We start from the raw sequence: 24,811 nt of genomic DNA, 5'->3' as shown, positions 1-24,811 counted from the left end.
GCAAGTTTCCTCAATTGACGTCTTTAAGGGGCGTATCTTCGTCGTTTTAACCCTGAAATTACCCTTCCAGGCACACTTACTCCTGAGCTACTAACCCAGCCATCAAATGCGTAGGGTAAGGCTGTGGGTGAGGTTTGGAAAGGGTTGACAGCATGGCCTAAATGTATCGAGGAAAGCTACATTTGCACGTAGCCACTGCATGGATGTATACTAATTATGTATAATAAGTTCTTGTAATACATCCAAGAGCCACTTCAAAGGAAGGTTTACCTGGGAGCTAAATTTCAGGGCAAAATTCTTCCACTACATCAGGCCCTCAGAATTGTAAACACACCTTGATATATAATTGATAATATAATTCTATCTCACAAGAATATTTACTTTGAAGTAATTCAGTCCACAGAGTTAGGCCGAAAAGACGCATAAAAGTTTTTCTTTAGTTAGGCATATTATTGGGCACCTATCAGAGCTTTGACAACACGGTGGGGTCCTTCGTTTAGCGCCAGTTTAGATGTTCTCCCTCGCTCAGTGCAGGCTGTAAGAATTAGAAAACGGGACTCATGTGTAATTTAAATTAAATTAAATTATAAACTATAAGCCATGACTTGTACATAGCTAAGAGTACTGCTAATTATTGTAAAATAAGGAATATATCGGCGGGTTGGACGTAGTCAAAGTTGCTTTAACCCTAACGAGCTGGCAAAGGACACAAAGCTGTATCGTTAACACTAGAACCGGAGGTAAGTTGGCTGTCTCATTATCTTTGAATAAACAAGTGCCAATAACACAGTGAAACAGGAAGTGCAGTCGCTAACATACATACGAACACAACATTTTTGTGATGTAACGGAAAGCATTGTACTGATAAACTGTCATAAAGCTGGGATACAACATTACACAAGATGAGATTAAACCGTAAGTAGGGACCTCTGGTCATTGTGGCGGCAGACAAGGGAGCACAGATATGGTGCAATTGATGTAGGTAAGCTGACCCCGAAATATACAGTAAATAACACACTTTAATTGTGTGCCAGCTTTACTGCAAATCTATGACTGTCTTGAACAGTTCAGTGAAACATTTAAAGCATTCAGTTGTATTTCAAACTCTCTCTTTCCTTCACTCCACACAAATAATATAAATGTCTTCCTTCATGTAGGTCATCTGAAATCAGCACCTCCCTTAACAACCCTGAAATGGACAGTAAGTATCATGGAATTTAAAACACATTCAAGTGCAGCTTTATGAATGGATCAAGACATTAAGTCAGTTCATGGCCTCTCTGTCCAGGTGAGGACGATCTGGACATTTTGACGGCCCTGCTGGCCGAGAGCGAGGGCGTCGGAGAAGAACAGGGCGGTCGGGAGCAGGCAGACGACTTGGACGGCCTGTTTGACGACGACAATGATGAGGAAGAGTACAAAGAGGGCGTCGAGGAGGAAGATGTGGAGACGGAAGACGCAGTGTCGGAGCTCTTTGGAGATGTGGACGACATTGAACCCGAAGAGGGAGACGCTAAAGGAAAAGCAAGTGGAGGAGAGGCCTGTGAGAGCCTGGACAGGTCTACGGAGGATTTACAAGGTTTGTGGCGGGGCAGTCTCTCCTCTAATCTGCTTCCAGTTGACATTCAATGGAATTTAGTTCCGTTAAGTGTTACTTGTTTTGTTCGTCAGTCAGCGGAGCTTTGTGTCTTCCTTCCTCAGAGGAGATGAGGCGCATGCAGGAGCAGATGCAGCGGTTGCAGCAGCAGCTGGAGGCAAGCCAGAAGGTTACCACTCCAGCTACGACTGCAGGCAGATCAGCTGGTCCCAAACCAGTGACCCCCAAACCGACACCCTCCAGGCAGTCAACCTCCAAACTGACCCAGGCTAAACCAGCCACTGCCGCACAGAAGAGCAAGACACAAGCAGGTAAACGTTTTGTTGTTCACCAGCCACAGTGGTTGACAAATCCTGAAGTCCACTGGCCACTTTTGCCTTTTTATTTACATGGTACAGAATAATTTGATGAAGACGCAACAACTGCGCATAACTGCAGTGGTTCTGATCTCCTTGTCTTTTGACAGCAGCAACATCTTCATCCACTCCAGTTGGAGGAGAGAGTCTGAAGCTCCAGGACTCCTCTGACTTTTTGGACCAGCTGAGTAATGCTGACTCCTTCAAACGCAAACCCAGGGTAGCTCACCATCCCAAACCCAGCACGCCACCAGGTAAAACTTAACCTTACGTCAGCCATTTACATAAACCAGAATTACTGAACAAATTTCATCATTGGAAGTTATGGATTAAGTTTGTTTTCTTCACCGTTTTCTCATCAGAAGACAGAGGGCCACTGGTGGAGATTAAGATTGGCAGCTCCTTCCAGCCATTAGAGAGCTCCAGCAAGGGTGTCAATCATCTGCGTTCACCTCCACCCTCCCAGAGTAGACCTGCACCAGCTGCACCAGTGGGGCAGCCTAAACCTTCTTCTCTACCTCCCCTTCCTAAAGACGTGGCTATTGAGAAATACTCAGGACTGCGTCTCAGGTGAGGACACTGAAGTGACACCAAATAAAAAAGTCAGCAGCTGAAAGCCTGAATTTTCAGTCTCATACACACAAACAAATCCATGCTTTCAGTCTGAAATCGGGGCTCTTTTCCACTTCAGAAAACCGCGGGTTTCCTCCAGCGAGATGGACCGCAAGATGGCTGACCGGCGTCTGATCCGTCTGTCCCAGGTGCCGGAACGTTTGACTCGGGAGAAGTTGGAGGACAGCGACTGGGTGACCTTCGCGGTGCTGGTCAGCAAGGTCACACCACAAAGCAGCAGCAGTGTAGGTCTATGCTCACAGCTCTCGACCTGGTTCTAATCCTCTGTGTTTTGCTGAATACTTCAATGTGTAAACACTTACAAAATCACACCTATTTGTCTTTCAAATGATTGGCGGGAAATCCAAGAGATGAGGTTTCATTGTTCACAGCACTTAAATCCATCCAACGTTACATTTAGCGAATCGTAAAATGTATTGGGAACACTGTGTGCTGTCGCGTTTGTGACTGAGCGCTTCCTCTCTGCAGGGCAAAACCTTCAGCATCTGGAAACTGAATGACCTCCACAACCTGGAAGTGTATGTGTCTCTGCTGCTGTTCGGCGAAGTCCATAAAGAGCACTGGAAGACGGAGCCGGGCACCGTCATCGGAATCCTCAACCCAAACCCCATGAAGCCGAAAGATGGATATGACGGGGTGAGTGGACAGTCTGTACTGCAGCTGATGTATTCTTGGTCTTAACATTCACAGTCATTGCTATCTGACAGAATCTGAATTAAACGCCATTAAAAGATGCTTGAATTTGATTTGCAAATGAATGTGAGAATGTTGCCGTTATATTAGGGTCATTAAATAATGGATTAAGTTGAAATAACACATCTAGGAGAGATTAATTTTGCAGTGATTTAAGTATAATCGAAGTGTAGCTGGTCATTTTCATTTCTGCTTTAAAGTTTCTTAAAGACATGGCAGATTTAATTCTTACATGCAATATCTCCGCTGGTTTTACAAAAACGATGGCCTATGCACAGATGTTAGAAGAGCAGAGAGGTCTAAAGGTCCAAACCAGGTGACAGAAAACTGGGTCAGAAGGACATTGCGTGTCACTCTTTGCTTGTTACCCTTGAAAATGAACAGCTTCTCCCTCGTGGTAAAGTGATATCCTTGTTTTATTTATGTTTTACTGAATCTGTTTTATGATAATTCTTTTTTGTCTGTGACTGGTTTGGCAACTAAAGCGTCAGCCAGTTAAAGACCGGTGGTGTTGGTGAAAACAGCCAGTAAGGTTGCCAGTGTCAGCATCGCATGACAAACTGAGATGTTTAAGAGAGGAATGTGGCGAGGGAAGCCAAAGCTGTTCCCAACTGCACAACACACACACACACACACACACACACACACACACACACACACACACTCGTACTCACACTCACACACTTACCACCCACTTGGGGCAGTCTGAGTTCACAGCCTCTAATCTCAAAAGAAAGAAGCAACGAGGATTCATGCAGTCCCAGTCACATTACACAGCCTCGAGTGTGTTGAACTAAATCAAGCTGGACTTTTTGTCTCTTAAAGGGGAACTCCAATAAATACGTGTCCTCATGTGATGTCACTGGAGTCAGCGTCGGTTGGGCTACAAGGTTGAAAACAAAAAAAATAATGGGTTAACAAATCTATAAGACAAAAATAATAAGAAGTATAAAATGAGTTCCAGTCATAATGAAAAGACATTTGACTAAATAAAAGAGACAAGGCAACAAAAGAAAGGAACTCTTGTATACATTTTTCATACTTTGAGCATCACTTGTTACTACTGTAAGCTGATTCCCCTTCCAGAAACTAAAAGCTTGTGTTGAACACATGTCAGGTGAGCCTGACGGTCGATCACCCACAGAAGGTGTTGCTGATGGGTGAAGCTCAGGACTACAGCACCTGCAAGGCCATGAAGAATAACGGAGACCCCTGCTCCCAGATCGTCAACATGGTGGGTCCATCTTCTCCTGCTGTGTGTGTGTGTGTGTGTGTGTGTGTGTGTGTGTGTGTGTGTGTGTGTGTGTGTGTGTGTGTGTGTGTGTGTGTGTGTGTGTGTCAGTATGACTTGGTGTCTTACAGCCCCCTTGTTTATGTGTGCTTTACAGTACGAGTGCCAGTTTTGTCAGTATCATGTCAAGGCCCAGTATAAGAAGATGAGCTCGAAGAGGGCCGAGCTACAGTCGTCGTTTTCCGGAAAAGCTCCCAACAAGGTGAAGGTGAAGGGCGGCAGCCTGAGAGATCGGCTGTGTCAGGACGGCTTCTACTACGGCGGCGTGTCCTCAGCTGCCTGCGCCTCGTCACTGTGAGTGATGTTGCAAGTCGTCGTTTCATATAATAATAATAAGTAATGCAGTAATAATGAAAGCCCCTACGTGTGCAATCTAAGGAGTTGCGCAGTCAACTCCTACTGATTGCATCCTAAAGACAGCAGACAATAACACATACTGAGGTCCCAGCCCTGTCCAGTTTGGATTCTGACTGCAATTATATTTGCACTTTCACTGTGTGTGTGTTGAAGTCAATTTGCGCAGGCGAACTGCGACTTACTAAGCCAGGATCACTGTGTGGGAGCAGGCAGAGTTCGAGCCGCCTGACGTTTTCAGTAACGGGTCCGTGTGTTTTGCAGAACGGCGTCCAAACCAAACAAACCCACCCAGAAGACTCTGGACAAGCTGTTTGTGAAAGGCTCGGCTCAGCACGTCGACCGGGCCAAGAGGCTGGGTAAGGACTCGCTCGTACGCTCAAACCTCAAGACTGTCCGTTTTGACTAAACCCTGCTGACATATTATTGGCATATTTGTTGGCCTGATAAACTGGGTCGATCAATCCCTTTATACTTTGTACACCTGTTATATGTCCTGTAGTATTTTATACTGAGCTTAAATGTACTACAAGGAAAAGAAACTCCCCTCATATCCTCTATCACAGTTATATATCAAGAGTGTATGCTGTGAAGGGAGAGAACATCGAATGAACGGCTGTAAAAGTAAAAAAGGAAACCCATTTTTTCTTCTTGTTTGTCTGTTTTGGGGTTTTTTTTAGCCGTGCAGTCCGGTGAAGTTTCAGGTTGTTCAAATGAATTTAAGAGCCTGTTGTCGGTGCCAACACCCGGAGCTCTGCAGCTGAAGAAGCACTTAACACAGGGCAGCCAATCAGGTACGCCACCTGGAGATATCTCTGTGCCTTTGACTGCTCCTTTACAAGATATCAATATTTACCACATGACACCAGTATAGTAGCTTGGTGTTTACGTTGCACCTTTGTTAACCTGTTATTTATCCTCAGTCTCCAAAGACGCAGCTGGAGCTCCAGTTCAGTCCATCTCAGCCTCAGACCTGCTGAAGCAGCAGAAAAAGAAGCAGCGGGAGTTTCTGCAGAGCCGCCGGCGGAGGGCGGACGAAATCCAGAAGAGGGTGCTGCAGAGCTCAGCTGGGGCCGGACCAGGGTCGCCGTCGTCCTCATTGGGCCGGGGTGGTCTGATGTCCCCAAAAGCAGCCTCTGAGGTCCCCAAGGCCACCCAAAGCCCCATGGCTCCCCACACCCCCACGCTGGGTCGAGGCTTCTCTGAGGGCGAAGACATCCTCTTCTTTGAGAACAGCCCGCCGCCGGCGCCCGCCCCTAGCGCTCTCAGCCTATCAGCCGCCAAGCTGGCTGCTCTGAAGAAGCTGAGAGCCAAAGGGGCGGGGCTTGAAAAGGAAGACCCCAATGCTGTGAAGAGGAAGAGGAGTAACGACACTGAAATCAACGCCCGAGTGGAGAAGAATCTCACGTCACCCAAAGGTACACACACACACACACACTTTATATATTTAGATATCGTTCATACTGTCATTCTGATATTCTTTTTTAAATCTTTTTTTTGTACAACTCACCACTATACAAATAATCTATTTGGTATTGTTTTAATACAACATTGTTCTCTTTTTGCAGACCATTTAGTTTACCTCTCTAATTGTCTGCTTTTTAATCCACTTTTTGTTGTCACACTAATGAATGTGAAGAAATGTAAATTAAGTATATAAAATGACTTTATTGTTGCTTGTTATAACCTGTCCTTTTACTCGCTGTGCAGGTGAACTGTCCAGTAACCAGGAGGAGGAACCGGCTGAGAAGAAGAAGCGAGATCAGCTCCTCTACATCCAGTCAGAGGAGTTTCAAAAGATCCTCAACGCCAAATCCCGCCACGGGGTTGTGCTACAGGCGGTATGACAAGTGGCCCTTTACAGCGTGCATCTATTAGCATTCTGTGTTTTTTTGTTTTGGTTTTGATGTACAGGTGTTGCACGTAGACCTGATTTCTCCCTCGTGTGTCTGAATTAAAGACATTTCTTTCTAAATCTCCTCTCTCTCTCTCTCTCTCTCAGGCGGAGTACCAGTTGCAGGAGCGCTACTTTGAAGCTCTGGTGAAGAAGGAGCAGATGGAGGAGAAGATGAAGGGCATCAGAGAGATGAAGTGTCGAGCTGTTACCTGTAAAAAGGTAGTTACATTACATTTGGTTCTGTAAATATAGAAATGTGCTATATAGGGTGATCTTTGAGATAATGTTGCTATCTTGGTGTTATAATCATAAATGTGGATCTCTCTCTCTCTCCCTAAAACCCAACCGGTCAAAGCAGATGACCGCCCACCTAGAGTCTGGTTCTGCTCAAGGTTTCTGCCTCTTAAAAGGAAGTTTTTCCTTGCCACTGTCGCCAAAGTGCTTGCTCATGGTGGGAACTGTTGGGTCTCTGTAATAACATTATAAAGAGTCGGTCTAGACCTGCTCTATTTTGTAAAGTGTCATGAGATGACTTTGTTGTGATTTGGCGCTATATAAATAAAATTGAATTGAATTGAATTGAATTGAATTGAAAATTGAATTGAATTGAAATGTACGGAAGCCCTGAGAGGATTTATGATTATTACACCAAGGTAGCAACATTATCTATTTTTTCTATTATTTCTCTCCTGTGTTAATGACTCAAGAACATATGAAAGGCAGGTGAAACATTTTTTCCAAGATCATTTTCAGTTGTTTGTAGTTGTAATACTCATATCGGCCACAAGAGGCTGCAGTGCACCACCGTCCCATGTTCTGAATAGGTCTAAAAGCATTCATGTTTTCTTCCAGGTGAATTTAATTTCTCCACACACTCTAAACACAAGTTACTGTATATTGTGTTAGCAAGTTATGTAACATTACTGTCATTCTTTCTTTTGGCTAGAAATGTATTTTTTTTATCAGCGTGTAATCCATTTAGAACATGGGTGGTGCTCTTCAGCCTCATGTGGCCAGAAGGAGTATTACAATAACAAACACCACAAAAATGAACATGGTAAAATTTGTTTTTTCCACAGATGATGATTTATTTTTTTTCACCCGTTCTTAAGTCATGAACACAGGACAGAAAACAATTTAGATCAGACTTAGGGCTTCTGTATATGTGAGCATGGTGGAGTTCATTTGTAGCCCCTGACTGTCTCACAGTTAGAAATAGGAAAAGTAAGCTGTTATTTCCCATGTTCCCTTGCTTCCAGTGTAGTTACACCTACTTCAAGCCGGCGGATCGCTGTGTGGAGCAGAATCATGACCTGCGCTGGCACGATGCCATGAAACGTTTCTTCAAATGTCCCTGTGGACAGAGAGCCATCGCTCTTGACAGACTGCCGAACAAACACTGCAGGTAAGACTCTTACTGTCCCCTAATGTTTTTCATCCCTGTGATTTCGAGGATCCCACTGATCACGGAAACACTGAAATAACATGTAACGTATTGATGTTGTTTTACCATTTCAGTAACTGTGGTCTGTTTAAATGGGAGCGCGATGGGATGCTGAAGGTAAAATCTCTCTCCGACTCAGACAAAAAGACAAAAAAACACATTTTACTGTTGTGAAAGAAAAACAGACCTGATGTTGCTCTTCGTGTGTTATTGCAGGAGAAAGCTGGACCAAAGATCGGCGGAGAGCTTCTCCAGCCTCGAGGAGAGGAGCACGGCAAGTTCCTCAGCAGCGTGAAGTGACAGAAGCCAGCTGGTTGTTGAGGGAACAGCGTGTGTTTTTATGTTTGTAATTTAAGAGTCTTCATAGCATTTTTACATTTGTATGAATTATGATTTTTTTTTAAGCTTAATGTTTTGTCATTGATTATGGAGATTTGAATGTCTGTGGCAATATTGGATGTGCTGGAAATAAGATGATTAAAGTAATAATTTGCAACGTTTCCCGTCAAGTGTCTGTTTCTACTCAGTTGTTAGAACACTAGTAATGAAAAGCCGAGCACACAGATTCTGGTGCAGATCTGGAAAGTATGGAATCATTTAATTCTGATTGAATAATATGATGGCTAACCAATTTTCCAATGTAATGATTGCTCTCCTGACTGTTGGCCTAATAGTCCTCTTCCCCAAAAGACCTCTTCACTGGGAGAAGCACAGGTGTAAATAATAAATGATGGTTGAATGCCATTTAGCTTCCTCAGTTTCAGGATCCTGGTATTAAACATGTTGGCTCACTGTCATGGACCCAGAACAGAGCCACCGCTGTTAATGTTATTAGCAACACCTGTGCTTTTCCTGCTATGGCAAGTCAAAATGTCTGCTGTGAAACAGGCCTGTCCTGTTCAGATACTAGCCTTTTCGTGCCTCTCCTGCTCAGGTTGTTGAAGGGTACCCTGGGAAATGTAGGAACCCACTGAAGTATAAAGATGAGGCAGGTTGCTTATGTAACAATAGGACATAACAGTACTTACTGCTTTTTAAGAAACCCACTTACTGTTTCATATTTCTTTGACAGTAAAATATGTGGCTCGTAGGGACTGAACTAGTCTCCTGTATCTGGACAAAAACCTCCTCTAACAGACTCCATGTGTAGCCATGATGACTGTTGAGGCCAGATGGCGCTCATTCAAGTCTGCGAGCCAATCCACATGGCCATGAACAGGAAAGGTCTGAGGTGGAATAACAGTATAGAGATAAAATAAGGCTTTTGGGTTTTGAAGCTGTGTGATTAGCAAGTACGGAGTGCCATGCCACATAATTATGAGGGTTTGATTTGCACTCATTATCCCGTTGCTTCTTGTTTCCCTCCTCTGTCCCGCCTTTGCCCAGTTTGCGTCTAATATTTCCACTCTGGAATGTGGAACTCACTTCAGCCTGATGACTTCTGCAGCTCACCTCATCTTCTCTTTTATTCCACACGGCCTCCCTCCCTTTTAAATACTCCAAATACCAGACAGAGCTCAAACACATCAGCGGTCTGGGAATCAGGAAACCTATCTATATTTGTCATTTTTGACTTAAAGACATAAAGTCAGCTTCTTTGCAAAAAATAAAGCTACAATCCCCCTCTGACAAAACAAGTCAGTTGTTGATGTAAGAGGTTGATTTATTGCTGCTAATGCCTAAGGCTGACATAAAGGACATTGTATAGCTTGTATGTACATGTACAAAAAAAAAAAAAAGGCAGCAAAAACAAGCATGCATGATAAAGTGTAGCTCACAATACAAAAACTGCACTTTTAATACATTTTTACAGTTTGACGTGGAGACACATATTGTACCATTTATTTTTATAAAAAATAAAAAGAGAAGAATCCCGTAGATTTAAAGTAAAGGAAAAATACGGAGATAACTTAAGCACGTGCTCTCAAATAGTCAGGAATCCCCTTTGGTACAAGGTAAAGCTGATGGCAGTATTTGCACTGCTCCGATGAGAGGTGCTGCAGCCCGGCCCTCCACGGCCCACAGCTCAGTGGAACCAGTAGTAGCGGGGATAGAGGCCGTCGTAGTGATACTCCCGCAGCTGCTCATTCGCCTCCCTCGATCTCTCGTTCTGCTCTGTGGAGAAAAGAAAGTTGAAGTGGCTATCATCAATATTTATGTATTAACAAAGGATCACATGACTACTTGTTATGTGACAGGGGTCGATTGTAGTGACGATCGCAGTGAGAATTATCACCCAGCTCCCCAGCCCACAACTTCACCGCTGTGGTTCACTCTCACCGCTCTCATCAGCTTGTTCGGCCACAAGAGGGCAGCTGTGTACAGCGAAACAGCTCTGATGAACTCGCTAGCTGTATGCTAACTTACCTGTGAACAAAATTAGCGACCGGCCGGTGAACATAGTGAAGCATTCGGCAACTAAAGAGCCAAATGTTTCCCTCAAGAGTTACCGGAGACCGAAACGGAGCCAAAAGGAGAGTGAATATTGGCTCCAAATGAAAGCTAATGATGCTCTGTGTCTGCTGTCTGCTAATATGTCAGTGATGTGTTTTATTGCAGGTTAAGTCCAATGTAGTTAGTGCTAGTGCTCTAAATTGTTAGCATTTAGCTAGGTGCATACTTTAGTATTAGTAAAGCTGCATATGTATTATCGTGTATATACATGAAAAACCATTAATTAGTTAGTTGTAGTTTATAATTCTTGGTGAAACCAACTAAAAGTGACAATAAAAGCCACCGTATTGCTGGCAGTTCCGCTTGTTTATAACCCGCTACAAATATGTAACATGATAAAAATAGCTAGCAATGGGGGTAACCATCTTGGAATAGTGGGCATATATAGGATTTCAACATGGTGTAAATGCAGCATAAAGAGCCAACAATCTATAGACATGAAAAATAAGAGTTTTGACATTTATGCTCTTATGACCAATGAGGGAGTTTATACCTTAGTGTGTGTGTGTGTGTGTGGAGATCTTTTTGTTTTCCTGTAACAACTCATTGACCCAAACCACTGTGTATCATATAAAACCCAGTCACATCTTTATGGTTAGCAGTTCTTAGTTTAGAAACCGTCACTGCAACTATATCACACCAGACAGACAACCGCAGGGAAGATTGTCAGCTTTGGGTCAACCACAAATGGACACTTTGATTTGGTGTGGAGTCAAAGGCACCCCGCTGTGGTCCAGAGGCTCGTGGGTGCCGTGAAGTTCATTCAAGATCCAAACTGGAGCTCTAGTGAGCCCTCTCGTGACGACTGACATTCAAGTAGATGTAAGGTTTTTCGTAAGGATCAATTTAGGTCAGCCCTCACAACACGACACAAAGTTGCTAAATTAGCTTGTGTCTAAAGTCTCTGTGCTTCATCTTTGTGTTTCATTCAATGTCTCGGAACAAAATCATTTGAGATACACTTAATGTGAAATGTTTGTATTTTCAGTCCTCTGTGGGAGGGGTGAAAATCAGGGTTTGATGGTGGACTATTTCTCTATTATTTCACCAAAGCTGGAATGAATCTCTGCTTTTGTTTGTCTTCCATTTTGTCATTCAAGCATTCTGATGGCTGTACCCGCAATTCGAGGGAGCATATGGAACTGAAAGCAGCTGCATCCAGGGCTTACCATCACGCTCCTCCTCAACGTAGTTCTCATACTCATCCCGTTGCTCCTCATTGTACTCCCTCCTCCGCTCGTCTGTGGCGAGCCTTACCCTCTGCTCGGCTTTGGGGAGAAGAAGGGAAAAGAAAGCTGAGAAGTAAGGCAAAGATTTCACTACTGTTCCCTCCGTAAACAACCCAATGTATTGTCTGCTGTGTGATTTTTCACTGTGCTAGTGGCATGGCTCAAGGGATGGCAAAATGTTGGTCTGTTGATCGATCAGTAAAGTACTTTGGTCCGGCTTTTGTGCGAACATTCATGGTCCCCAGAGGATGAATCCTAATGACTTTGGTGATTCCCTGACTTTTCCTCTAGCATCACCAGCAGGTCAGAATTTTCACTTTGTGAAATATCTCAACGTCTACCAGATATATTGGCACCAAATATTATACAGACATTCATGGTTCCCAGAGGATGAAACCTACAGCCTTTGATGATCCTTTGACTTTTCCGCCATGAGGTTGCCATTTGTGGTTTTGAGTGAAATATCTCGGCAACTACTGGATGGATTGCCATGAAATCTGGTATACAGATTCTTGGTGCCCCTGAGGATGAATTGTAAAATTGTAAAAACGCTGGTGATCCCTGACTTTTCATCAAACATCATCATCATCAGGTCAAATTTTCACTTCACTCCACTAACATCAGCATGTTAGCATTGTCATTGTGAGCATGTTGCCACGCTGTCAATAGCATTTAGCTCAAAGCACAGCCGTGCCTCAGTGCAGCCTGTTAACTGGAAAACCTCAAACAGAATCAAACATTTTAAACTGATGATCTAGTGTGGTGTTAAAAGCAAATGAATGTGGGTAACCCATCCCACTTACTGTAATGTATTAGACATTTGCGTAAACACCTGCAGCTCGCTCCTCCTCCATCACTGTACAAACCAAACATCCCCACCCATGCAGGTACAGGGCAGCCACTGTATACATTAGACATTACTACGCTGTCTGTGTTTTTCTTTTAGTCCCTCATTTTAACTTGAATCACAACAAGCTTGTGAAAGGTGTAGGGATTACATCACAACATTTCATGTAAACACACAGACCTGCATCCCCTCTGCAGACTTATTTTCCCTCCAAATAGGCCAGCGGTTTGGGGCTTAGTTGCTCTGTAGGAAACATGGCTCACACCCACCTTCACACTAACTTTACATGTAAAACTACATGCCTGTTAGCGGGTATTTGTGCTGCCTCTCTAATTATCCCATTCTGACTCGTATGCAAATGTTTCCTATTTTCCAAAATCAAATAAATGGATCAAGTATTAGCTCCTTCTGGGTCCTCTTCTTAGCTGAGGGTTAGATTATTGGTGTTCCACCCTGTAGTAGGGTTTTTGTTTTCTCATTAGCATTTAGCCTGCTATTATCGAACATGGAGTATGCTAAAATGATAGCATGAGACTTACTCTAATTACCTAACTATGTAAACTCCACCACAAGTTTTGAAATTTCTAAGAAATAATGTCTTTCCTAACCGCTGCTCCTTGACCTCAGAATAAAAGATCAAAAAGGAAAGGAAAGGCATACAGGGCGAAAATCATAGGATGTTTGGAATAGGCAACCATGGATATAAAAAAAATGCACTGAACTGTCTCATTTGGTTATGCAATCATCCAACATCTGTTGGAAATATTTTTTTATATACCCGAGTTCTTTTAAATACATTTCTCTCTAGTAAATGGTGGTTTTCTGCATCTTCGACTAAATCAGGTTAAAAAGTTTATTATTATGAAATAATGAAATTGGCTGACAAACCACAACAAGCTATTCTCAGGAGTACCCTGTGCAACCTGTCCTTACAAACACTCACACAGCTGCCCCCTCAGGTTCTCATGCACCGAGCTGGCGAGGGACATAATCAGCCCTTTTCTAAGTGTTGTGTTTTTTCCCCAAGAATGTGGGGCTGTTTGTCCAGAGCCGAGGCCCACATTTAGTGCTCTGATGGGTTTTCCACTAGAAAAAGAGATGAATTAACAAGGACATTCTTTACTGAAAAGATGGAAATCACTGTTGTCAACAGCATTTTGGCAAGTCCGACCACTGCTACCCTTTTATCTCGGCTGAAAGAGTACAGGAATCCTGTCTTTAGTTTCTGAAAAGTTATTTCGGTGATAGAGTATGATAATAAGTTCCTGTGTGTTTGCTGTGTGTTTCTTCATTTAGTTTGAGGTGTGTTGGCGTTGTGTATCGCACAGGATGCTGGCAGTGCAAGAATGAGCTTATTGTGCCGAGAAACTGAGAGAGCGAGAGCCTGCTCCATACTACCCTGTTACTCCTTCTGCAGCCTCCAGCGTGTGTGTGTGTGTGTGTGTGTGTGTGTGTGTGTGTGTGCGTGTCACATTTGAAAAGCTGCTACTGTATAGAATAACACCTGCTTGAGTTCCCTTTACTTTCTCTCTGTGTTTCTCTCTTGAACCTTCACAGCTTGCAGTCAAAACCTCAAACCATATCATCTTCAGAGTCCAACTACAAACCAACAAACCAATACTCCCACACCACACACACACTCACAAGTACACTACAGGAGGCCAAACATGTCATATTTTAGACCGCCCACAGTATGGCCACATCAACCCAAATTGGGGTAAATCTAACACATAACACCAAATATAAATAAATATAATCCCCCCACCCCCATCTACAAACCACAGACTGTGGCGAGCTGATGGACAGCCCTCAAGTAGACAGCTCAAATCAATTTCTTCCTGGCAGCCAACTGCTGTGACGTTAAACAGATATTGAACTTACCTTGGAGCTCGGCATAGTATCGGGCTGAGCGGCGACTGCGGCGTTTGAAGAAGTTGGAGGCGTCCGACTCGGGCATGAACACCTGCTGCTCTGCCCCTAAAAGTCAGAGGTCAGAGGGTGAAAGTCACGTTAGGAGGACGTGCGGGGCGAGGTTATGTAAAATAGTTAAAAGGGTTGTACAGGTATCACCTTTAGGATCGCCTGATTTTGAGTCGTCCCGGACTGCTGCACCCTCCACCACACTAGAAACTATGAGGAAAAGGAGAAATGATAATTTCCTATCTTTACGCTAAAGCATATGTATGGGGCCAATATTGTCACAACATGATTAGAAAATACATGTTGAGAGTTCTGTATCTCAACACGTACGTGCGTATTTGTAAATGTATATATTAATCTTTAAATGTGCGTAAGATTTTCACACGTGTAAGAATCTGAGAATATGTATACGTGCTTATTTCTGTATCCCAATGATATGGCGGACCATGAAAGCCTCATCTACTATCATCTACAGAATAGATAGCCGGTGTTTGATGTTTGTGCCAAAAGAGACGTGAATTGTCCTCTACAAGGTGTTGCTTTAGCCTTGCCATCTACCAAATTTCCCTTCACTCACTGTGGTCTGGCAAGGCTCAGTTCATATTTGTGTTTTTTTCTATACTACATCCAGTACTTCACTGATCGGTCTGGGTCACAGCTGCCCTCTGGACAAATATCTCATCGTGAGATTCAGGCTGTCCTCTCGAAGACTACTGGGCATCTGTGGGCGAAATTTAGGCTGCAGGCTTTTGTTTCTCTCTTTGTTTTGTTTTCTTTGGCTCGTATAGCCCAACATACAGTGCTTACTTTCCTCACTTGCCTATACTCTGAAAGCACTGAAACCGTGACATTAATAACTTAGTAAAGCTTGCACAAGTTTAATGCAAATGTGAGTCAGTTCAGTTGTAGATTAGATTTAACAATCAGCACTTATTGTACAAATTTAGTTATAGAAATATGGAATCTGAAAATAAATGTGGACTTCACAAATGAACTGTGACAGATTCAAACTCTGATATCCACAAAAGGTCCAAGGTCATATTCAAGGCAACAAAATACTACCAGAGTTACGATGTTTTTTTTTTCCATATTACAGGATGACAGCACACATCAGTGTATTATACTCTCAGAACTGCTCTGCTTATCTCCCCTGAGGATGTATAATCCAAAAATACCCTCCACCCTCCCCCAACCTCCCCCACCCTTTTCCCCACCCACCCAGACAAGGTACTCACAGGTGAAGATGAGGAGGGCGGTGAGCGAACAGAGCACAAAGACTTGAGTCCAGGACATCTTGAGAGAGGAATGCAAGAACTCTGCTGGACGTAACAGCACACCTAACTGAGCTGAACTGAGAGGGGAGAGAACGGTGAGGGAGGGAAGGGAGGAAGGTGGGAGAGGCAGGGAGAGTGGAAGAAATGGGAGGAGGAAGAGGAAGAGAAAGGCTCAAGGAGGGGAGGGAAGCTGCTGGAATTTCATTTGACCCAAGGGAGAAGAAGAACGGAGCAGTTGATGGAAGCCAAAAATCAAGGAGACAACACTGTACAGGGTTAGGGTACAGAGATGAAAGGATTCAAACTGTGATACCCAGAAATCCTGCAATGTGAGGTTCGATTTGAACACCTGATTGGATTAATCAAAAAATAAATAAACAGTAATCATTATATATGTATATTACAGCTTCGAAGATGTTGTTGCAATTACTGCTAGATTGCGGTATCTGAGTGTGCAGCATTTTTTTCTAATGCTTAAACCTGGAAATGCTTGTTGTGCACAACAAGTTGTAAACACAACATATTATCACCTTACAAAGCAAAAAAATCCTCTGTGGGTTTGTCACTGTGAGCAACCCCTTTCACATTGCACATAGTCATATGACCCATTGTAAATATAAAAGTATTGATTACAGCAGCTTTAAATCAGAATCAGAATCAGAAATACTTTATTGAGCCCTGGGGGGGGGGGGAAATTACACAACATGCAGAAATTGAGGTGAATTATATCAAATGCATTGTTTTCTCTGTCTTCATAGGATTTTTTTACACAGAATCTAGAGTTAAGACGCAATCTGCAACAACAAAAGTATTGTCGGCGATGAAGACTTTCTGCCTCTGTTTGTAACTCTGAGAGAGGAAAAAGGGGGTCAGGGTGGACTACAACCCGAGGAAACAGAGGCTGGTCTGCTGCTTTGGTGACTGCTGCAAGACATTAAGTAATCACACCAGCAGACAGAGCCACAATCTGCACTTCACGTCCCTTTTTTTTAAAGAGAGAGGACAAGGACATCAACTAATGTCAAATGTCGTTAGCTTCGAGATGCATCTCTTTGGCCAAATATCTTCAAATTCTTATGCTGTCTAATATGGGTGGATGAGCTGACACGTCTCCCAGCACCAGCCGCTCAGTTATCAAAGACTCATCCGGGAGGTCAATGGCCCTTTTGTGTCTGTAGGTGGATGGAGTTCATGCAGTCTTCCACGTTAGCTGTTCGTGGAGAGATACCATGATTTGTGTATTTTCTTTGCATCACGGGTTAAATTTGAGTTTGCTGGCCAAAGTTCACTGAGCTTGAACTGTGTGAGGTAAACGGGTCAGTTTGCAGTTTGAAGTCCGCTTGACGAAGTTTAAAACTCATCAATCAACCCCAAATCCCTAAAAGAAGATATAATATTGAATTGTATGTGTATAATATTATAGATAGAAATAATGTGTAGGTGCAAAATAATCCCACTATATAATGCAAGTTAATAACATAGAATTGAACAGACCTGCTGTGCTCAGAAATTCCTTTTTATACCTTTTGTTGGCTTTTATGACACGCTCTGTTGTTTCTATATGAATGGTGTATATTTCCCTTGCAGGCGTGTGCAGGTGGTAACATCTTGATGCTGTACTGGACCCATTAATTATCGTTCCACGTTGGAATGATCTCAGGCTTCAGCACACCTTATGCTGCGAGCTATTGAACTGCATGTGAGGAGTTTGGGATTTTCCCTTCGACTGTGTGCGATGCAGTGAAATCTGAAATGTGTTTCAGTTTCCTCCAAAGGAAACTGGGCAAAGACGACAGGCCGCTTTGCTCAGAAAAGCGACAGACAGATCTGGAGTCTGGGAAACATTTAGCAGTAAATGAGCCTGCAGTTAGACCTGTGTGTGAGAAACTATTTGCTGTGTGTGCATTTGTACATTTATATGAATGTGTGAGCACGTACAAATGTGTTTTCATATGCACATATATATATATATATTTTTTTTTTGTGTGCACATTTTAGCTTATATGGGTGTATATATGTACATTTCTGCTAATGTTTATATCAGACTGTATGGATCATATCTGTTTTTAAGAGTGCATTCATACGTGTGTGTGTGAGGCCACCATCTTCTGTGATGCCGACAAAGCCTCCTCATTTCAGTCCTCCAGCATGCGAATGAATTTCCTGCATTTCTGAATGAAACTAAGAGCTGAGAGCTTCCCATGGGTTTTGAACAAAGACGCTGTTTAAATACACCCACGTACACACACTCTCAGATGTGCTGGGTTAGGTGTTTTTTGTCGGGCTCCAGCACGGAGAGCCAGGAAATAACCGGGCCTCCATCTGAAAACAGCCAAACCCTCTTGAGACCAACATGTGTTGGGGTCCAAGTGTCGGTCTGTGTTGAGCAACTTTCTCTGATGCACCTAGAAGAGCGTGTAGGATTTTAACATGTGTGGAAGGCAAATTCAGCTGTAAAATAAAGAATCCAAAATGAGCTTTTATGTTTTTGAAATTTGATTTGTTTAGGTTAGTGCTGCCCAATTCCAGACCAACTAGGGCCGTCTTGGTTATTGTAACCTGTCATCCTGCCGTTGAAAGATTGAAAACAAATCTGTCTCTTGCAGATAAGACCGCAAGAGTGCCGATAAGACCAGTCATATCTGATGTGACGTTATTTTGTTCAGCTCAGCTTTCCTCGCATGACCCTCCTACCCATGATCCCTTGTGTTTTGGAGCTGTTCTCTCTGGTTGCATCATTTACAATCTCACCCCCAGTGGACTGCAACGCAGTTTTCTAGTTAAAAATCACATTTTCAGGTGTCTCAGTGTCATTATCACCTGGACTGGAATGTGAACTTTCTGAGATTTCTCAGATCAATCAATCAATACAGAAATAAATCATAAACCAATCCGAACACCGAGATCCATTACTTGATTTAACATAGTCTGCATATTGTGTTATGAACTGGATTATTGTGTGCTATGTATAAGATTATGTTCAAGATGAATTATGTTGTAGAATTTATAATCGTATGACATAACTGTTGTAAATTACACTACACTAAATGACATCACAGGTGTGTGTGTGTGTGTGTGGGGGGGGGGCAGGTATGTGTTTCTGTGTCTGAAGCTTTAGAGGAAATCAAAACAAAGTCTCATTATTGTAGCAGTCATTTGTTTTTATTATTAACGTTATTAATATTTAATTACATTCATCACAGCAAGATGCTAGAAAAACAGACATGAGAAAATTAACACGTTGATGCATTTATAAGGCAGTATAAGGTCAAGGCCTCTGTTAGCGTTAACTGACAAGAACTACAATGAACCCTGATTATTCACATAATTTCTGCTTAAATATAGCTTTCATTATTCTCTCTCTCTCACACTCTGCTTTATCTCTCTCTCTCTCACACATATTAATACTTACTTTTCTTAATCAACATGTGAACTCATCTTTTTTAAACTCGTCCATGTGCACAATTAACATCCCTTTCCATTTTCATGAAACAGCTTGACAGAGATTTCAAGGTGCGTTCACACTATTTCACTGTTTTTAAGTGCGATTTCAACTGTGCTGTAAAATGCTGTAAAGCATGAAGGATGTGTTCTGACTGTCAAGCGCTTTATTCTCCAACGGACTGTGTAGCGATTTGCCTATAAGGTAACTGACATTTTCCTGTCTTTATGTTCTTTGTTAGAACATGCCCTAGATTACATTTCCAAGATGTTACGAGTACAAACTCTAAAGCCTCATTTAACCTCCTAAGACCCAAGCTCTATCTTAATTTCTCTTTGCTATTTGGGCTTATTGGGACATGATAAGTATAAAAACTAAGCATCATCCGTTGACATGATGTGGTTCTGCGTACGGGGACAATTTTGAATTTCCATATAAGCAGAATTAAGTATTATGGTATAACCCAAAATGTGATGTCCATGCATGTGGATGCCAGGTCTTAGGAGGTTAAATAAACAATAAATAATCTAAGAATTACATTCCTCCATTACGAAAAGGAGATTAGGGATTGCATGATAAGGCAACACTTTCTGTGTCTGTGTGAACTGCTGCTTCTTATCCAATCACCATATCAATCTGCTCGAATTTCAGCTCAGTGATCTTTTTTTCACCCTTTTTTTTCTTTCTCCGTCGCACGCCTGTGGTGTCTTTACAGCGAGATCCTCTCTCCTTGCACCAGGCGGCCTCGGAAAGCCCAGGTATCCTGCAGGGGAAACCGTGTTAAAGGGTCAGTAAGTTCAACTACAACTAGTACTGATATATGGACATTTTGAGCAAGATGCAAAGCACTGAGCATCGTTAAACCCAAACGAAGTATTTTCACTGTTGCTCTTAGTCAAATCATATTTACTTGAATCCTAAAGATGCATCACTATGACAAGTTTGGCGACTCTGTTTCATTATATGTATGATAATGACAAGTAACAACGCTGACGTGCCACTATGTTTCTCCGATGATGGCTTCCAAATACAAATGCCTGTCGCTTTGCAGAGGCTGACCGCAAAGTAAATGTAGCGCATGACAGACACGCATAATGTGGGGATTTTACTGTACTCTTTTTCTTGTAAACAACAACAAGACATCAGCTAGTTATGTTGTTATTGCTACCAGACTTGAGTTATACCATGCTGTCATTCTCACAGTTGCTCTGCGTGCTCTGCTTCGGCTGCATATCAGGTGGATCACTGGGAGCGTACCCAGCAAAAAATGTTCACCAGAAAACTTTCCTCTCCTTGTTCAGAGGTACCTGGTAGATGAAAGATCACGTGTCCCCTGCTACCTGGTCCATACATAAGAGGATTACACATTACAGATAGCTAGTGTCTGGCTTTGTGTCCAATCCCTTAAGGGTTAAGTTTGTTATCACTGCTGTCTGCTGTCTCATCGCACTAAGCTTTAAAGTGTATACATGCAGGGGGGTTGACAAGATCAGAGCTTAGACGCCACATATCAACACTCTACATTTATTTTTTATCCGTGTGAATTGTATGAAATATCCAAAAAGCTAGTTCAGGACTTTTCCCATCCGTCGCTGCTCGATCTCACTGTGAAGTCTTGAATTTCATCAGCCCCACCTCCATCCACCTGTAGGCTCTGATTCTAGGTTTTCTCCAATAGGGTGAATTTGTTATCATCACTGGCCTCTCATTGAGCTAAGCTTTAAAGTGTATGCTTGAGAACAACAGTCACATTTAGAAACTACAAGCCAAATATCAACGATGTACATGCTGTCATCCATTCTCATGTTATCTGTTGACATGTTTTGTCAGACTGCAATCTAAAAACATCGAAAGATCCAGAGGTAATCAAACACTTTCAAGCCTTTTGTATATCTTATTGTGAATGTAAATGTCTGACCATGAAGGTAATTTCGTCGCCCATATCGTACTTCCTGGCCGCGATCTCCTTCACCTCTTTCTCGATGTTTTCCTGTGTGGTTCCCTTCACATCGATGTAATTACAGTCACCACTGGCATAGTGGCAGGAGATGGCCTGGGAACACACACATGTTCACACACTTCACGTCATCTTTAAACGAACAATTTGCACGTCTACTGTTGATGATTTGCTTTTTGTAACTCACAAACATAAAAGCATAAAAAAATCCTGATTATGTGTAGCGTAGTACCTTGCGGAAGCCCTGCGTCTGGTTCATTCCAGAACCATGGATCAGCAGCGGATGGAAGAAGACGGTGTCACCCTTCTCCATCTCCAGGTGCACCCTGGGGTGCTGCGGGTCGAAGCCACGCACTCCGTGGTACATCTTGTTTACACCACCCTGAGGACCCACGAGACGGTGTTCGTGCGTGTGCACCTCTTGCTTCCTCGTATAATGTTGTGTGTGTGTGTGTGTTTATACCTCCCACTTGGGGTAGTCATGCTCCTGCAGTGTGCTGGTGTGTGTTCCCGGCAGGACGACCAGGCAGCCATTCTGCCTGTTCACTTTCTCCATTGCCGTCCAAGAGCAGACGATCCTGTCTGCTGGGCGGAACGGGAAGTAATGCAGATCCTGATGCATCGGGTGACGGGACGTCTTCTTACCTGAAACAGCAGAAGACACGAGAGGCATCTCAAAACACAGAGACAATATTGTACAAAACAGGGACCCACTCATTAAAACATTGCTCCATTCTGCATTAGTGGTCAAAGTCTCCATCGGGTACCTTTAAGTTTGAACTGAGGATGGCTGATATTTGGTTAAAATTGGATGGGGCTTAATTTGAAAGGGAAACTTGGAAGGGATCCTTTAATACAGTAGTTCCCAAATAGAGGTCAAGGGATCTCTGAGGTGGTTCCAGTGGTTCTCCAGACAAACGAAAGCCAGTTTATTGTAAATATTATTGACTTGCTCCATACCTGTGTCAGGAGGTTTGTTGATCAGCATTGTGTGCATGGCCATGATGTTGGGTCCAGTGAAACACTCCACATACTTCAGAATCTGACATAGAAAAGCACATGTCTTTGTCCAACAGTGTTCAGGTTTAACTTATTTAAAACTTAAATTACTTTTCAAAAGAAAAAAAATAGGAGAGTTTATTCTGGTGGCCTAAGTTTTGGTGCAGACAATGACTGGATTAAATCTGTGTGTTTTTTGATACTACTACTAAAAACCTGTGCATCGTATACCAAATAATTTGACAATGATATCCAGGTAGAGATGTTTAACCTGTGACACACTGCTTCTTCAAGTTCAACACGTTTTAGAAAAAGGATCTGAACCAACAGATTAAAACAAGGACATGTTGTGATCTACTTGTGTGTGTGTTGTACCTGAGGTAAAGTGCAGTACCGGAACAGTTCAGGGTCTTCCTGGAAGTCCTGGAGTTTGGAGACCGCTTTCTCATTCGGAACGAACTCTGACTTAACGATTGCCAAGTCCCTCATCACCACCAGACCAGGAACCTTCACTTCCTGTCGACAGATCCGTTCAAACTCCTTCCTGAAGACACACACACACAGCGATCACATTCGCAAACTCACAATACATCTGCAGGTCCAAAAAAGTTACCCCTTTCCATGTGGAGTTGTTGTTTTTAGATTTTAGATTTCATTAAACTTAAGCATTTTATTTTAAGCCACTAAATGTGATGTTTTAATGTGCACACGCTGCAAGAAAAGCTTTATTTTCTTTGCAGAGTTTCTGATGGTCACCTGAACCTGTCGACGTCCTCTTCAGACACCAGATTCTTGATGAGGATGAAGCCATTTTCCTCGTAGGAGAGTCGCTGTTCTGGGGTCAGCAAGTCGGTATCAAAAGAGTACCTACCAAAAAAAAGTGATAACACACAACAATATCACCATATGTAAGTCGTGTGTAGTCAGGTAGACGGAAAGGATTGAAAGACAGTGTGCATGTGAATGTTGCATTCAAGTTTTTATAGTAAATTCCAGCTGCTGGCTAAGGAAAAAAAGCTGTCACTACCTCCTAGTGGTGATAACAAGGAGGATATGTAAGAGTTTTCTGGGACTGGTGTTTTTTTAAACAAAACACTGCTTTCTAACATGAAACATGAATTGCCAGTAAACTGATTCAACAGTAGGGTTTGTTTTTATGTTGCCTTCTGAATGAATTGAATCTGAACGCACCACCAGCAATTACTGCTATTACGCACAGACCGCAGAAAAGTGGGACATCAGGAGTGGTTATCTGGAGAAACTGTGTCAAAGGTGAATATAAACGTTGATTGTATAATTGTGGATACAAAAACACAGGGAACTGCTGAGGCTGTCAAATGCTTTGGTGGAATTACAATGTCAACTAAAAGTAGGTAAAGGTGTTCCTACCTCAGTCTCTGTGGGTGACTGTAGGTGAAGGTTTGAGCAGAAGTAGGTGCAGCTCTCTGAAGAAAATCAGTCAAGGAAACAGTGACAACTGCAAATAACTGAAAACCCATTAAGACAGAGTGAAACGTAAGGAAATAGAAAAGCATAATTTAACTTTTAATAAAATGCTTGCGCTTAATATGCTTTCAAATTACATTCAGAGCCTTCAATTCACTGTTGCAAATACATTCAGCCTGCAGTTTTGTAGAACTCTTAAATTGCTCGACTTTAAACCTTTACCTCCAAACGGCTAACGTACAGAAACAATGGCGGCAGCCTCAGTTCAAAATAACGGCGTTACTGTGCCTATGAGTGCAAGAACCAAACGTTAATAGAGCATTCATAAACAATAATACCAGTGAATTAGTCCTGTGTTTCTCCTCATATTCCCGGAGGCCGGCTGTAGTCCGCGGGACCTCGGCATAGCCAGCCAGAGCTGTCCGCCGCTCGGTGTGCAGCTGTCGGCTAGCGGTTCAGCGCGTTCCGTTACATGTGGAGCCTCGATGATACAATATATTAACATAGCAGAATAAAAGGATACGATCTCGGCGGGTGATCGATCAAGATGATTGATCAGCAGCCTGAGTCTCTCCGCAGCCCGAGACATTTTCCAGTCAGGTCCTATCCCGGTATGATCCCTGTACACACGGACACTATGTTAGAGGTCTGACTGGGGCAAAGAGCAGTGGTGACAACACACACTCACACTCTCACTGTCAGTACAGTGAAGGCTGCTCTTCACGCAGGTCTATACAACCTGACTATTCTGAGGAAAGATGATATGTTAAAGGGTAATAAGTTCACCCAAATCACACACACAAATGGCAATATAGGTTTTTTTGTTATTTAGGTGAACTGACCCTTTGAACATTAAGATTGGAGTGAAATATCAACACTGTGACTCCAACGGGAAACAGGAAAATTAGATAATTTAGTGTTAGAGATCAAGGAACATTTTTTTTATTCAGGCGTACAATCTGTGTCACCAATGTTCAA

General features: G+C 42.8%; 3 protein-coding genes across 3 annotated transcripts; 1 reads left to right on the top strand and 2 right to left on the bottom strand.

Moving 5' to 3' along the window:
* Nucleotides 1-594: 594 nt before the first annotated feature.
* On the top strand, nt 595-8,725 carry mcm10 (minichromosome maintenance 10 replication initiation factor). Its single transcript, XM_070929164.1, has 18 exons — nt 595-740; nt 1,158-1,201; nt 1,289-1,579; nt 1,702-1,908; nt 2,064-2,207; nt 2,316-2,523; nt 2,645-2,810; nt 3,055-3,222; nt 4,397-4,513; nt 4,668-4,864; nt 5,189-5,283; nt 5,605-5,718; nt 5,848-6,342; nt 6,635-6,765; nt 6,927-7,040; nt 8,081-8,226; nt 8,340-8,382; nt 8,482-8,725. The coding sequence occupies exons 2-18, from the start codon at nt 1,195-1,197 to the stop codon at nt 8,563-8,565; spliced, it is 2,727 nt and encodes a 908-aa protein (XP_070785265.1). The 5' UTR covers nt 595-740; nt 1,158-1,194; the 3' UTR covers nt 8,566-8,725.
* A 1,178-nt stretch (nt 8,726-9,903) lies between these two features.
* ucmaa (upper zone of growth plate and cartilage matrix associated a) lies at nt 9,904-16,056 on the bottom strand. The gene is made up of 5 exons (XM_070929153.1): nt 15,951-16,056; nt 14,866-14,925; nt 14,677-14,772; nt 11,889-11,987; nt 9,904-10,380 (listed from the first exon to the last, which is right to left on the bottom strand). The coding sequence occupies exons 1-5, from the start codon at nt 16,006-16,008 to the stop codon at nt 10,292-10,294; spliced, it is 402 nt and encodes a 133-aa protein (XP_070785254.1). The 5' UTR covers nt 16,009-16,056; the 3' UTR covers nt 9,904-10,291.
* A 3,093-nt stretch (nt 16,057-19,149) lies between these two features.
* On the bottom strand, nt 19,150-24,460 carry phyh (phytanoyl-CoA 2-hydroxylase). Its single transcript, XM_070928955.1, has 9 exons — nt 24,357-24,460; nt 23,777-23,832; nt 23,144-23,254; nt 22,763-22,931; nt 22,349-22,430; nt 21,852-22,033; nt 21,621-21,770; nt 21,350-21,484; nt 19,150-20,194 (listed from the first exon to the last, which is right to left on the bottom strand). The coding sequence occupies exons 1-9, from the start codon at nt 24,420-24,422 to the stop codon at nt 20,141-20,143; spliced, it is 1,005 nt and encodes a 334-aa protein (XP_070785056.1). The 5' UTR covers nt 24,423-24,460; the 3' UTR covers nt 19,150-20,140.
* Between the last annotated feature and the right edge of the window lie 351 nt (nt 24,461-24,811).

This window comes from Enoplosus armatus, chromosome 22 (genome assembly GCF_043641665.1).
Source record: "Enoplosus armatus isolate fEnoArm2 chromosome 22, fEnoArm2.hap1, whole genome shotgun sequence".
In the NCBI taxonomy this organism is placed as follows: Eukaryota; Metazoa; Chordata; class Actinopteri; order Centrarchiformes; family Enoplosidae; genus Enoplosus; species Enoplosus armatus.
The sequence above is the reverse complement of the archived record's forward strand: the minus strand, read 5'-3'. Positions and strand labels throughout refer to the sequence as shown.